The sequence below is a fragment of the Sceloporus occidentalis genome, unplaced genomic scaffold (assembly GCF_023333645.1).
Source record: "Sceloporus occidentalis isolate IW3139 unplaced genomic scaffold, rSceOcc1.0.p SCAF_7, whole genome shotgun sequence".
In the NCBI taxonomy this organism is placed as follows: Eukaryota; Metazoa; Chordata; class Lepidosauria; order Squamata; family Phrynosomatidae; genus Sceloporus; species Sceloporus occidentalis.
In genome coordinates this window covers 6,146,858-6,162,362 of record NW_028316987.1, presented here as the reverse complement: position 1 = coordinate 6,162,362, position 15,505 = coordinate 6,146,858, and the positions used below count along the sequence as shown (strand labels likewise).

The window sequence follows — 15,505 nt, the reverse complement described above, 5'->3', positions numbered from 1 at the left end:
TTTAGAGTTGATCCTTCTTTAACTTTTTAAAACTGATTTTAATTTCTTAAATTTTTCTAATTGATTGCTGATGAATTGTGGAAGATTGCTAACAAGTTGCACTCTGATTGGCATATGCATAAAGTGTCTGTTGCAAGAGGCAAAATCCCTTCAAAGCTGGGTAGATTAATATATTTGACACATCCTCTTGTTTCCCACTCCACTTGTTCTTTTGCACAAACCCAGACATGGGGAAGTTAGTAGAATAGTGTGAACAGACCAATTATCTGGTTGTTGTTGTTGCTGCTGTTGTGTGCCTTCAAGTCCTTTCCGTCTCATGGTGAGCGTTTCACAAGGTTCCTCGTCTCACCAAAAAGTGACAGAAAAGGGAGGAGTAATACAAAGTGTGAGAGCCAGTATGGTGGAGTGGTTTGAGTGTGGTGTAGTGGTTGGACTATGACTCTGGATATCATGCTTTGAATCCCTGCTTAGCCATGGAAACCCACTGGGTAACCTTGGGCATTTGCACTCTCTCAGCCTCAGAGAAAGGCAAATATAAACCTCCTCTTGCCAAACCTTGGCAAGAACAAATCTTGCCAAGAAAAACCTGTGACAGGTTTGCCTTAGGGTTGCTGTATATTGGAAATGACTTGAAGGCACACAACAACATAAAATGCTCCTAATCTTTTTGTAACACTAATGGAAACAAACGAACGGGGTTGTTAAGGTGTTATTATATATGTTATATTTGTTTTTAAAAGTAACCTGACAAGATCCAACATGGTATAGTAGTTTGAGTATTGCACTATGACTCTGGAGACCAGGGTTCAAATCCTGGCTTGGCCATGTAGCCCCACTGGGTGACGTTGGGCAAGTCACACTCTCTCGGCCTCTGGCAATGGCAACCCCTCTCTGAAGAAACTTAGCATGAAAATCCCATGTTAGGCTCATCTTAGGGTCACCATAAGTCAGAAACAACAGGAAGGCACACACCAACAATAACAAAAGATCCAAATAGGAGCGACATAATAGTTCTTGTTCATTTCAATTAAGCTTCACTGGGGAAATGGCTTTGTGAACTGAGCCCAATATTACTTGTTGTGTCTTTCTGTGCATTCCTATATGAGTCTGTACGTCTTCACAAATACTATTTGGATTTTCAAAACTCCTTTGGTTCACCCAGGGAACAAACGTTTCAAGCCATCCACTCTTTGTCCGTACATCCCAAGTTCTTCTCTTTTTCTCTCACCCCTTCTTGCTTTCTCTGAAAATAGAAGTGGTGTCTATTTCTGAACCGGAAATGTGGAGGGAGCCAAGAGGGAAGTGGCGAGGTAGAGAATTTGGCTAAGGTCAGTGGGGGTAAGAAAGAAACAGAGCTGCTTTTACACCTGTCGCAGCCAGTCGAGCAGCTCTTGACAAACGAAAAGATGAAGTGCGTGTCATTCTCTTTGAGCTGCCCTGCTGGAATGGGCTGGGTGAGTGGGGAATAGCCTGGAAATATATTGACTGCTGGAAAGTAGATCGTAGAGCTAAACTATTAGGACTGAATGCAGCAATTGATGAAGTGAGCTGGAGAATGGACAACACATCCTCCCTCCCCTTCATGTGGAGAGAGATGGATTGTAAAGGGATAATAATAATAATTATTATTATTATTATTATTATTATTATTATTACCCAACCCATGGATTGAGGCAGGGGACAACAACAATTAACAAACAATGTCAGTTAAAACACATCAGTTAAAACACTTTATGAAACATCAATTTAAAAGGACAAATAAGATGTGCAGATATTAAAACAATCTACATCTAAAATTAATCATTTAAAATTCACAATTTATAAATCAGCTGGATAGGCCTACCAGAAAAAACTGGTCTTCAATGTTCTTTTAAATTCAGAAAGCGTATGACTAATTTTTCCAGCAGGTCATTCCACAGTCTAGAGGCAGCTTTTTGCTGCAACATGAGTATCCGACCCCTTCATATTCTTTCCTTTGAGAGCCAGTGTGGTGCAGTGGTTTGAGCATTGGACTAGGGCTCGTATCCCACCTCGGCATATAAATGCACCAGGTGACCTTGGGGCAAATCATACTCTCTCAACCTCAAAGGATGACAATGGCAAACTCCCTCTGAAGAAACAACAGCACCAACTGCACCTTCCAAGTTGCCTGCCTTTACTGCGACCCCATGTATTTCATTTGCTGTTGTTGTGTGCTTTCAAGTCATTTAGGACCCTAAGATGAGCCTATCACAGGGTCTTCTTGGCAAGCTTCCTCAGAGGAGCTTTGCCACTGCCTTTTTCTTAGACTGAGACTTGCCTGGAGTCATCCAGTGGGTTTCTGTGGCTGAATCCAGCACTCAAACTGTAGCACTATGCTGGTTACCCTACCTACCTATCTTCCCCAAATTTTCCTGGCATTATTTTAAATCCAAACACTGCAATTGTCTGACTGTAGGATATAATTGAAATAATTTTGGAAACAGCAATACGAAGGAGCAAGAAAGGTTTACATGTTGGCTCAGAAGTAAATCCTATGTTCAGTGAGACTTACTTTCCTCTGTTCAGTATATTCAGAGTGTGTCTGTCCCAGTCAGCATGGCTTAATTTTCTATTGATAAGTTGATTGCAAAGCCCTATTTTTACTTTATTTAAACATTATCATCAATAATAGAAAGCTAGACATTATGGGTGGGATTTATCTTGAGGTAGTATTTGAGATGTTACATTAGATAGAGAGATCATTTTTCAGGTTACATTCTCAGAGATCCATCCATTGTTTTATCAAATCTAATGAAATTAAGTTTAACACTGGATGAGCACACATGCCAGATTTAAAATATATATAAAAAAACCTCTGAAGAGATAGCTAAAGAAACAGCCTAGCTGACTCAATTTACATCAAAATTGGAATGTGTTTTTTATACCCATTTCCCCACCTGTTCACTTATGGGTAGTTCTTACACAGTACTCTAAAGCTACCTCTCCACACTCACCAAAAACTTCTCTCCATCTCACCAAAAGCGTCTTTGCTCATTATTCTTAATCATTTCTGTTCCGCTTGTTAAATAGTTCACAGTCTTACATTGCTTGCCCTCATAACTCTTGAAGTCAGGTCCTTAATTCCATTGTACAGGTTGGGGAAGGTACAGCAGACAGGAAAAATGTCACCTGGTGATTCTGTGGAATCAGAGACAATGGTTGCAACTGAGATACCTGTTTTCAGCAGCATAAGGGTGCACACTAATACTTGACAATTTTAAAAGTTACTTTTGGGGAGTGCAACCTCTACAGCTGAGAAAATGAGCAACTGTTTAGTTAGGAGAAATACTTTCCCCTGTTGATGGTGGGAACTGTCTTATAGTTCCTTTCTCCTCCTTGCAAAAAAAAAAAAAAAATACTCAAAGGAGCCAATCTGCCATCGAACTTCTCTTTTCTCATACCTGCACTGCCATTTTCTCTGAGATCCCTTTGTCAAGATTTGTGAAATCTATCTTGAGTGACCAAGATGGAAAGATTGAATAGTTGAGATACTTGGTGATGTTTCCTTCAAAGCCATAGCCATCAGTCCTGACCTCCTCATGGCTTATGAGTAGGAAATGTGTTGAGTCTGAGGAAAACCGGTGATGTGATATCCTTCTTTATTTTTCTCTCCCCCCCCCCCACCCCACTCCTCTGTTTCCACTACCAACTAGGAGGATGTTCCCGTTTCTGAGCTTCAACATCTCTGGGCTGGATCCTGTGGCCCATTACAGCATCTATGTGGACATTGTATTAGTCGACCAGCATCACTGGCGGTACCAAGGCGGGAAATGGGTTCAGTGTGGAAAGGCAGAGGGAAATATGCCAGGTATGATGGAGAAATATCTTCTCCTTCTTCCTATAAACCACCTTCCCCTTGTTCGCCCTCCCCTTTTCACTGTCCTCCCTTTGTTAACCCTTGCCATGGCAGCTTACTTTCCTTGCCCCTATTGCATTAAAAGTGTAATCTACCTTATTCTCTTCCTAGTTAGCTGAACTGGACCTGAAGCTAAGACTTGACCTATGGTAGGACCTTCCTATAGACCGGGGTGGACAACTTTGGCCCTTTTTTGTCCTACAGTCCCCACCATCCCTTACTAGAGTCGCCTCTGGGGAGGAATTACAATATGATTGCAGTCTGAAATCCCCTTGAATTGGACACCTCTGAAACAGTGGTGTCACTACAGTTGGCGTCACCCCATGTGGTAACCCATGGTGTCACCACCAACCCATTGACATCATCCCATACTACAACATACAGAATCCTTAGTAATGTTTTTTGTACTATTGTTACTCATAAATCATAATTCCCATATATCACTGAATGTAATGGTAATAATTGTGACATAAAACAATTGGCAAAATTTAAATTACTGTTGTCCCTCCTGATTCCTTCCTTCCTTCCTTCCTTTTTAGCACTTGCATACAGGAGTGAGGAGATTTAAGGGAAAAAGTCTTGTGGGAAGAGTTAAGCTTCTTCTCCCTGTATTTGTTGGTATAAGTCCAGACTCTATCCCTGCAAGCTTTCATGCTAGGGAGAAGGAAATGGTCCTAAATTCCACTTTATCGATTTAATGTATTAAGGGGTGGTGGGAATTCAACTAAAAGTCTATCCAAACATTATATAAGTATTTACACCAGCATGTGAGTGGAGGCAAGACTGCATTGAGTAGCTCTGCACAAGCATAACTGTGCCATTTCCCTTTTCTAGGCACCTTCATGTACAGCACAGATGTCTGTAGAGAGGAGGACTTTGCCTATATAGACCATAATCTTGTTGAGGCATTATTTTTTTTACATATTTGAATTAGGAGATATACAATATCCCCTTTTGCAAGCGGTTTACTATCTCCCACTGTGCAAGGGAGTGGGTGTTGATGTGGCATGTAGGTTAAGTTTCATCTCACAAAACAGACTCTGGAAAAGTGACTGGTACATTTTGATTCCCCGCTCGGCCATGAAATCCACTGAGTGACTTTGGGGAAGTCGTGGGGTCACCATACGTTGACAGGCTACTTACACACACATGCACACATGTTCAGAACAGTTCTCAAAAAGCGTTCCCTCTGGAACAGAATGGGCACGGAAGAGAGGGGGAACGGAACGAGTGAGGAACTGGAGTGTGTGGTAAAATCCGTCCCTCACTCGTTCTGTTTCCTGCCAGGCCGTTCTGAGAACGGCCCTGAAGACCTGTGCAGTAAGCTTAAAAGTTACAGTAAAATCACATAAGTGTATCACACAATAAAAAATCTGTATTAAAAAAAGACCCCACAAAAATACACCCTCTAAAGGAAATAGTAAAACAGGCAGTAACAAGGACAAACTAGCTGACAAGTACATTTGAGTAAAGCTGTTCACAGTCCCTGCCAGGGTGAGCTTCCACACATCATGTATTAACAGGAAGACAAGCTCTCTGATCCCAGTGCTTGGGGCTAGCCTTGCCATTTACAGAGAGAAGCAGTCATCTCAGGCTGCTCATTTTGGGCATTGTGGGAAGGGCTACAACTTGTTCATTAATTACTTTATGTTGTTGCATATTTCCTGACAGAGAGAGGTGTTCATGATAGGGTGTTCTCATCAGTGCTTGGGAACAACTGCTATTTCTCTAAAGAGATGTCATGTAGAAGACGGAGCAAACTTGCTTTCTGCTGCTCCAGTGATTAGAAAACACACCAGTGGATTCAAATTTCAAGAAAAGAGATTACCCCTAAACAGTAGGGAAAAAAGTATTGTAAGAACTGTCATCAGTGGAATAGAATGCCTCAGAGGGTGGTGGACTCCCTTTCTTTGGAGGCCTTAAAGCAGAAGTTGGATGGGTTCTTTCCTGCACAGCATGGTGTTGGATTCTATGTCCCTTGCAACCTCTTCCAACCCTATGGTTCTGTGATTCCTCCTGGAGTGCACAACGATGGCCAGAAAAATGTCGTTCCTCCACCATCCCCCAGCATGGGAGTGCATCTAGAAGCCATCCAGCTGTCCTTTATCACTCGTGGGAGGAGAAATCCTGGATAGAGAAAGAAGCTGTTTCTTCCCAGGAGCACATTAACAGCTAGATAGCTCATGGACAATGCAAGGCCAAGGGTGTGGAGCTCAACCCAGAGCTTCCAGCTGCTCTTGTGCAGAATGCATCTTCCTGCAGCATTTCCAGAGATGCAGAAGTCACCAATAGTTTTTTGGACTTTAGATTCTTTCATGATGAATTTTGGAGTGCAAGGAAAGAAAGAATGCCAGCCTTGCTGAGAGCTATTCAGATTCTGGCTGGCCTGGCTTCAGCAATGGACAGGAGCAGGCCCTTACTGGAAGCACCTTTTCCTCTTCCAGTCAAAGCTGGGAGAAGCACATCTAACAGTCTCAGGTTGGTCAGGGTGGATGCTCCTGCCAGCAGTTGCTAGATGCCAGTGACATTACCAACATTCTGATTTTAAGGGAATATTGGAGGTTTCCTTTAAAAAAAAAAAAAAAAAAGAGCAGAGCTTGGAGAAACTGTATTATACCTGTCTCGATTCCTCCATCCATGCTGGCTAGAGGATTCTGGGGTCTGTAAGTCCCCCAAATGAACTTATTCTTAACTGTATGGAAATGTTGACAGCTTTGAAACAGGAAAAATGTTTCACTCTAGTTGGAGTATTTAAGATTCTTCCCCCACCCACTCCCACCCAGTCACTGTGCCCCCAGATTCTTTCCCCCTCTGTTATAAAAGCTAGCAGTATTTCGTAAACTTGAAATTAATTTGGATAGGAACAGTTAACAAAGTTTTAAAGTTAAAATTTGGGGGGCCTGCAAGAAGAAATTGCATTATCCTGATTGGAATTTCCAGAAAGTATTTCATGGAATGAGAGCCAGGGTGCCAGGGTGGTTTGAGTGTTAGCCTATGACTCTGGAGACCAGGGTTCAATGCCCGGCTTGGCCATGAAACCCACTGATAAATTTGTCTTATGTTCACCATAAGTTGGAAACAACTTGAAGGCACACAACAACAAACTCCAAGGAGTAGCCATTTTTACATACTCAAGGCAGCAGGGACGCAGCCAGGATTTTTTTTTTTTGGGGGGGGGGGTCCAGACTAAGTGCCACCACCTTAGGCACTCTTTCACACCCACCCACCCACCCTTCCTCAAGGTGGCCACCCAGATGGAAGGGGGGTTCCGAACCCCACAGACCCCCACAGCTACGTCCCTGGAGGCAGTGGGCCATATTGGGAGAGAACATAATAATAAAATTATCATATCAGTTTAACATGGTTCAACTTTCTCTAAATCTAACTCAAAAGAATGAAAAGTAAATTACTTTCCTTATCCACACTGTAGCTCCCCACCCCCAGTTTCCAAATGCCACCCTGTTCACAGGAGCTATGGCACCATCTAGTGGTATGGATAGGAATGCCATTGTGTCACCGTTAAAAAACACTGGTGCAAATCCTACTCGTAATTTGTAGTGCTGACCATTCTGCGTTCCATGATGAAATTATTATTGTATTCTTTCCTTGCCATTTGGAAGAGACCTAGCAAAGACCAAGAGTATGGATGCCATAGGAGTGGAATCACATTCCAAAGCAGTTGATTGCAGAGGGGAAAGGAACAAGGTTGCATTACATGACATGTTAAAGTCAACTTGATGATCTGTTTGAATCAAAAGCATGCCCTCCATGTATCCCAGTTTGACAGGGACAGCCCCTATGAATGCTCTGTCATCCCACTTTTTCATCTACTTTAAAACTACCCCAGTTTCTCTCTCCTGTTCCATATTCCCTTTGTCCTGAGCCTTACTTCCATTGCTGCAGATTTAGTTCAAAGTACAAAAGTAGTTTGCATTCAGTTAACTTAGGAAGGGGAAGAGGAAAGGAGGCGGTAAAATCTTGCCTTTCCCAATAAACTCATGCAAATGCAAACTGCTCCAGCCTCTCTTAACTTGTGTGTTTTTTTCATTAATACGTGTTGCCATCTTGATCTCACTCTGATGTTGCTTGTCCACATGGGTCTCAGTTTTCATATGTGAAATTTGCACACATGCTAAAGGTGTACTCAAAAATCAGTCAGAGAAATTAAAATAATGTATTATATAGAACCTTTCATGTGGGCTGTGTGAGACACATTTTTCTTTCGTTTTTACTTGTTATGTTCCATAACAAGTTGCTCTTGGAAATAACCTCTGGCAGGCCCAGAGGTTATTTCCAAGAACAAGCAGAATTCCTTTATTACCTTTATCCCATCTGGGAAGTCTAGGCCTCATCTTTACAACACCACTAATATAGTTGACCAGAGCGTAGTGTGGCAGCTTGAAGCTGAGCAAATGTTAGGGGATGCAAGGTATCAATAAGGTTCCACCTGGCTTTAGAAATCTGTTGTAGCTCGCCTGATAGAGCTTCTGGGCCATTGACTTACCTCTAGACTCAACAATATATGAAACAATAAATCCAGTGTGCCTTTTGCAAAGCTGCAGAGTGTGTCTTGATCAGTGGCATATACATCACAATCTGTGCCCCATGTCTATCCATTCAAAGATGGGGGCCCAGGACAGTCAGTGTGGCTACCCAGGGTACTTGAGGTGAAGAATTTGTAATTCAATGTAATGGTGGGGATTTCCACAATGAAAAACTGTGCCCTTCCTGCTGTTTGTGAAGGTGGGGGTATCTCAGAACATGGTGGTTTACTGTAAAGGTGGAAGTAGGTAGTCTTCTTCTTAGCTGTGGGAAGATCTAGGATGGGTGGGCTGACTTTAGTCTTGACTGATCTACTTCATTTTCAAACCCTCTTGGTTCCCAATCTATATGGATCAAGTTTCAAAGCAAAAGTGTGCTTGAAACATTCCAGAACAATTGCAGATCCCTCCTCCTCCTCCTCCTTTTTATCACATTACCTTTCATGGTAGTTATTCTTCCTTTTGTGGCCTTCATTTGCTGAAGTTGATGCAAGTAGATTAATCTCTGTATGAGGGATATAACCATTGATTGTTTTCTAGATAATGTTTTCAGCTTAATCTTCAGTATATGCAACAGTAAGCTTTTAAACCAGTGAATGTGGTTCCTTCACCCCCATTTTTATGACCCCCCCAGCTACATCTGCTATTGAATGTGTGGGGAGGAAACTTCTGAATCAGCTGCCAAAATTACAACTGTCAGGCATGAAAATTCTGTGACCAAGAAACCCTCTGAAACACTGCAACCACGTATCTACAGTGCAGAAATAATGCAGTTTGACACTGCTTTAACTGCCATGGCTCAGTGCTGTGGATTTCTGTGATTTGTAGTTTGGTAGGTCACCAGAGCTCTTTGACAGAGAAGGCTAAATATCCCGCAAAACTACAAATTCCAGAATTCCATAGTGTTGAGTCATGGCAGTTAAAGGGATGTCAGACTACATTATTTCTGTAGTGCAGATGCAGTCCCACCCTCACTAGGCTCTCTGGTGCAGGAGAATGCTGCAGTTGCTACCTAAAGCCAATAGAGCAGTGACAGCAAAGTTGGCAGGCAGCAAAATTTTGGCAACTGCTGTAGCTCACATTGGGTTCTATGGGCTGCAAAGTACATACCCTCCAACTGTCCCACTTTGACAGGGACAATCTGGATTAATTCTTTCTCTGTCATTCCATTTTTTAAGCTGCTTTTAAAATGTCTCCATTTTTCTCTCCTCCTTCCACTTTCTTCCTTGCTTCAGTTATTGCAAACTGAGTTCATACTGCAAAAGTTGTTTACACTCAATTAACTGAACAGGAGGGAGAGGTCATAGGTATGAATTTGCAGGATCTGAGCAAAGCAGTGGAGTATAGGGAGTCTCAGAAATGCTTCATCTACAGGGTTGTCATAGATCGAGATCGACCCAAGGGTGAATAACAACAACAAGCAATTTTTTTTTAAAAAAATATGGAAAATGTAGAATAAATTAATGAACAATTGACAGTTCTTGATAGCAAGGAAGCTGAAGTGGTTTCAAATCAGTTAAATATTTGTAATGTGGACATGCTCAAGGTCCTACACAAGGCCCTCATGTGTTTGGCTCTGAGTTGGTTTCTAGAGTTGTTTACCAGAGATGCTGTCTTTCTTGCAGGGAATCGGACATACATGCATCCGGATTCTCCTAACACAGGAGCCCATTGGATGCGGCAGGAGATCTCATTTGGAAAACTGAAGCTCACCAATAACAAAGGAGCATCCAACAACGTCACACAGGTGATGGTGATGCCGCTCAAACCTGGTCTAAATAATTTTCTTAAACATCTGTCTCTCTGAAAATTTGGTATTTGTAATTTTTTGTGTATTCATCCGTTATATTCCTTTGACTTGGAACATTGTTGAACAGTTTGATTAGCTCTTGCATGCTTTTACTTTAGCCAAAATACTTTTACCCCAAGGTTGGAAAGACTAAACAGTCATAATTCAGTGACTGAAAGATCTTGCTGTTTTGTCTGCTTATGAATGTGTATCTTATAGACACTAACTTGAAACAGGTTTAAAAATACTTATGGTCTGCTTATTTTAAAAGATGATAGACAGACAGACAGACAGACAGATAGATAGAGACAGACAGATCCATTACTATATTCTGTGTTTCTCCCCCACACTCTCCCAATCTGTTTTCTTTTTCTTCCCTTTTCTTCCCTTTATATGTATTTGCAAGTATATATATATATTTGAATAAACAACCTCACTTGCCTTATAAATTCATGAGGCTATGTCACAGAATATATTCAGTTACAGTTTATGGAATATGTGCAAATGAATCTTGTCCCATTTGCCCTGCAGATGATCGTGTTACAGTCTTTGCACAAGTATCAGCCACGTCTACATGTTACTGAAGCCAAGCCAAGCGAGTTGGATGAGGCACACCCCTCCATCTGCACCCAGAGCTTCATCTTCCCAGAGACTCAGTTCATTGCTGTCACAGCATACCAGAATGCAGATGTGAGTTTACTTCAGCAAAGGTATCATTGTTCTGCATTGGAAAAGCTTAGTGAAAGGGAGATGTCTTGATGCCACTTGAAAACATCCTATCAACATTGCGTTTATTGCACATGCATCAGGTAGGATTGGATCCTCTCAGGCCTGCAGTGTAGTTCTATCTAGATGTACTTGCAAGTAAGTCCCCCTGAGTTCCATGGGGCTCATTCCCTGTTAATTATTTATACTTTTGCAACCTTACTCATATTTCGAGTAGACTTATTGACATCAGTGAGACATAAGTTGAGCTTGTCTAACTTAAGTCACATTGATTTCAGAGATCTACTCTAACCATGACTACGTGTGGCTCCAACCCATAGTTTGTGAAAACTCAGCAAAGATAAATTTCTCTCCAGGCTGCTGATTGGCACCAACTATTTAATATCTCTTTATAAAGCTATAAACAGCCATACTGCTAGGATGTTTTTTCTTAGTCTAGAAAAGTGACAGGAGATTGGGCTTGCAATAGTTAATGTGGTGCATGGAAACTCCACCTAAGTAAGGTAGAAGCTAGGGTCCTGGATGGATCTGATGGAATACAAAGCTCCACCGGACAAAACTCCAGTCTCACCCATTGTCTGTGAGCAAAACTCACCTCTCTGCTGCCACCCTCGCTCAGCCATTTAGTGGTTTGGGATGAGTGGGATGTGGCCAGGCAGATGCACAAAGATGACATCATCCATCTGGACCTCCAGAGAACCTTTAGGAGGCCCTGAATTATGCCACCTTCATTGCCTGTCCAACTGTATGAACCTTGTTATACTCATTGACATGAGTATAACAAGTGGTGGGGGCAGTCAATACTGCCCTCCACCACTAAATGATCATGAGGAACACACACACACTGTCAGCTGAGAGGTGAGTTCAATAGGTAGGCATGATTACATGACAGAGGGAGTGGAAGGAAGATGATATTTCCAGCCCCCTCCCAGCAGTGAGTGAGACTGCAACAGTTACAAGCAGGATTCCTCTGGCAGTTCCTTGTTGCAGCCTTCCTCGCTGGTGGAAGGAGGCTGGAAACTTCTTCCTCTTTGTGCCCCAGTCAGCAATTGAACAGACCTCTATTGCCCAGTGCAGCTGTTAGCTAGTAAGGTAGACCTGGGCGGTAGGGCCAAGAGGTGTTACTTAGTTATACATACATAACTAAGTATCCAATGTAGCGTATTGGTGATAGTTTGTTATTGGAAAAGATTACTGATTACAAGTAACAAATTATGTGTTACATTGGTTCTGTGTAACTAATTACTTTTATATTCCTGGAAAGGAGGACTTTGGTGGTATGCCAGATGAGATGGAGGGTGTGTATGTGTGCATGTACTTTAGGTAGTGAACTTCATAATAAGTGCACTGCAACTTTCTCTTTTGTTTCTCTAGATCACCCAGCTGAAGATAGACCACAACCCTTTTGCTAAAGGGTTCCGGGACAATTTTGATTCGTAAGTCTTCCACTTGTCTATAGTTAAATTTTACCAGCAGTTAAATAGCCTCAGGCCACAAGGTAGGATGGTTGGCAGTTTTGTATTTTAAAGTCTTCATCATTACTGTGCAATCCGCGTAAAAGTGCAGGAAGACATCAACAGGCTGCTTTTAAAGCCTTGGAGACAATTCACTGCAATCATTAATTTAGAGATCACACCAAACCATGGTGGTCAACTATGGTTAACTGTGATTTAGCATGTTTTCGTAATTCCCAACCATGATTTACAATTGACAGAAAACAAGATCTGTTTGTTTATAGTATTTATATATTGCATTCTAGCCCACAAGGTTCCAGTGAATATTGTTGCATAAACTAATGGTTTATGTTAATTGTATCCCTATGTGTGCCAGTTGATGACTTTACAAACCATTGGTTTGTGCTAATTGTGGTTTGTCCTCAATTCATAGCTTCAAACCATGGTTTGCAATGGTTCACTAACAAACCAGAAACATGAAAGTGACTGTTTGAAATTATTTTGTGCACAAATTCCTGTTACCATTTGCTCTGGCCATCCTGTTTCACACCCCACTCTCTCTTTTCACTTCCTGTCTTCCGTCCAGGATGTACACCACTGCTGAAGGAGACCGCACAACACCATCTCCACCTAGTGTTGCCAATTGCCAGCAGCTCCTTGCAGGCAGCCGTTTCCAGCCCTTCTTGCACGATCAATACATGCTCCCTCAGAGCCGCTTCTACAACAGGGAGCGTGCCCAGCTCCCCCTGCCACCCAAGGATAGCCACCACTGGTATTTTGCTTCACAACAGCCACCAGCTTCCCCTCTGGAATACAGCACCTATGAGGGTGACTTCAGAGGGAACAAATTTATGCCCTATGGGGTGAAGCCCTTTGCTCTGCAGGCTGCTCCACACCCCTCCTTGCCGTACTACCAGGAGCACCCCTTTGGTCCTTCAGCCACTTGGAGCTCCCCACCTCAATATCACCACCCCAAACCCGCCCCGGGTGCCTTAAGCTGGTTTCGGCCCATGAGGGACTTGCAGGTGGTGGGCCCTGGTGATGAGAAGGGGAAGGACAATGAAGGTTGGGCTGAGCTGGGCTCAGTAAAGTCAGCAGATTCCTCAGACTCTGGGTTGTATGAAGCCGAGTGCAAACGGCGCCGGGTATCTCCTTATGTCTCCAGTGCTGAGAGCTCTCCACCTATCCGCAACGGAGAGCTCTATGACAAAGAAGGTGGTGACGCTGGTTACTATGGCTTCTATGGCAACTGAAGAGGAACAGCAACTTTCAAGAGAAAAGGTGGTGCTTGGAAGCATTACCTTTTCAGACTACAGCTCACAAAATCCTTCAGGCCACACTGGATGAGGGATTCTGGGAGGTGTAGTCCAAAATGCAACTCAAGCTCTGGGGAAGGGGATAGAGTCTTCTGAACATCCAACTCTCTGGCACTCATATCATGGGTACCTCACATAAAAGGGACCCCTTGTTTGGGGGAAAGGTATGGTTCTTCATGAACATTGCTGGGAGTATTGCTAGGGCATAGAGTAAAATTTGTTCTAGTCAGGTGTCTCCTTTATTAAGTAACTTCTAGTGTTAAGCACTGATTCACATTGATCTTTGTGAACAGAGGATATAACAGGGCCACATGAATTGTGTGCCCAGTGACAGGGTCTTGAAGGGCTTTCCCCCTCTCTTTCTTGTGGAAAACAGGAAGCACACACATGCACATGTCAATAGTGGTATACAAATGGAACCAACCTGCAGGTTTATATTCACATCTCTGTCCCTGTCTTTGTTTAATTTGGGGGATGTGTTGTTGCTACATACCTAATTTAATTCCTGATAGGTTCATTGCTTCGCAAAAATCTACAATTGAAATTCAACCTGGAATTATCTCTTACACACAAAAACACAAACTCCCGATTGAATTTTAATACCATATTGCTAAGTGTCAGCTTGTTGATTTTAGTCATCTGAATTCATGTAAGGCCAGCTATCCCTAGAATAGGGATTACTTTCTGCATTAGGAAAAGCAGGCCAGAGCTTGGAGAAGTTACTTTTTGACTGCAGCTGCTAGAAACTCCCATCCATCTTGGCCAGTTGTAATCCAAAGAAATCACTTTTTCAAGCTCTGCAACAGGCATAAGGTCTGTCTTTCTGCAATGTATCACTTTGACTGGAATATGCATTCTAGTGTACATTTCATTGTACATCCCTCCCAATCATTTCCTTGCACACCTAGGTACACATGAGCTCCTTCTTTATGTACAACTAGATGCAGATTAGGACAATCCAGTTTACACTTTGATCCTCGTCCCTGTCTTTTTTTTAAAAAGGTACATGTTTGGACTTACTGTGCATTTGGGTGGGAACATTTTAGATTTATCACAAGCAATTTGATATTAAGAAAATTTGCTTGAGAATAATATTCTGAAATACATTTCAGTTTGAAGAGCTTTTTTAAAAATTGAGATTATTATTGTCCAAGACAGATAGGTATAAGGAACCTCAGGTGTAAATAATGGTGCGATTTCAAATGAGTCCAGAATGCACATCAGAGGTACACAGATGGTCTCTCCATGCTGCAGTGGTTTCAATTAGACAGCTACTTAAGATGAGTTGACTACCTATGCATTGCCACAAAAGAGGCTATACAACTCCAAAAAATGAAAAAGGACAAAAACATAAATCAGATTTGCATAAAATTACATATGTTGGTGGGCAACCCCTTGGTTAGTTCCAACTAAATTAGACTCATTCAGTCCTTTGTTGAATGGTTAGTCAACATGTTGGTAAGTTCCATTGATTCAATGGGTATACTCTAGTAAAGACTGACAACAAGATTGTCAATGGAACTTACCAACATGTTGACTAACCATTCAACAAAGGACTGTATGCAAGTTTGGATATAACTGCTGCTTCTGGCAATTTTTGTAGTTCCATAGTGTCCTTCCTACTGCACCTAAATTTTCTACTGTGGTGGTAAATGGGCACCTTTCCTTTCCTTTAAATTTGTAAGGTTTAAAACAAAGAATGTGCTCCCCATATGTCTTGTTTACAAGTGGCTCATGGAAGCCTTCTGATTTTGCTTGTAAACAGGACATGTAGTTACAGCAGTAAATTAGGTAATGGTGGC

The 15,505-nt window shown here is 42.1% G+C and overlaps 1 protein-coding gene across 2 annotated transcripts in view; it reads left to right on the top strand.

The window, feature by feature from the left end:
* The window catches only part of TBX21 (T-box transcription factor 21), a 62,072-nt gene extending 46,873 nt beyond the window's left edge, over positions 1-15,199 (top strand). Inside the window, exons 2-6 of one of the 2 annotated variants that reach the window (XM_089531774.1) lie at positions 3,675-3,829; positions 10,044-10,165; positions 10,739-10,897; positions 12,308-12,369; positions 12,974-15,199. In XM_089531774.1, the coding sequence (XP_089387900.1) occupies positions 3,675-3,829; positions 10,044-10,165; positions 10,739-10,897; positions 12,308-12,369; positions 12,974-13,640 (1,165 nt within the window). In that variant the 3' untranslated portion in view covers positions 13,641-15,199. The remainder of the gene's footprint in view (positions 1-3,674; positions 3,830-10,043; positions 10,166-10,738; positions 10,898-12,307; positions 12,370-12,973) is intronic. The other variant, XM_089531773.1, reaches the window with a different exon arrangement.
* Positions 15,200-15,505: the final 306 nt, after the last annotated feature.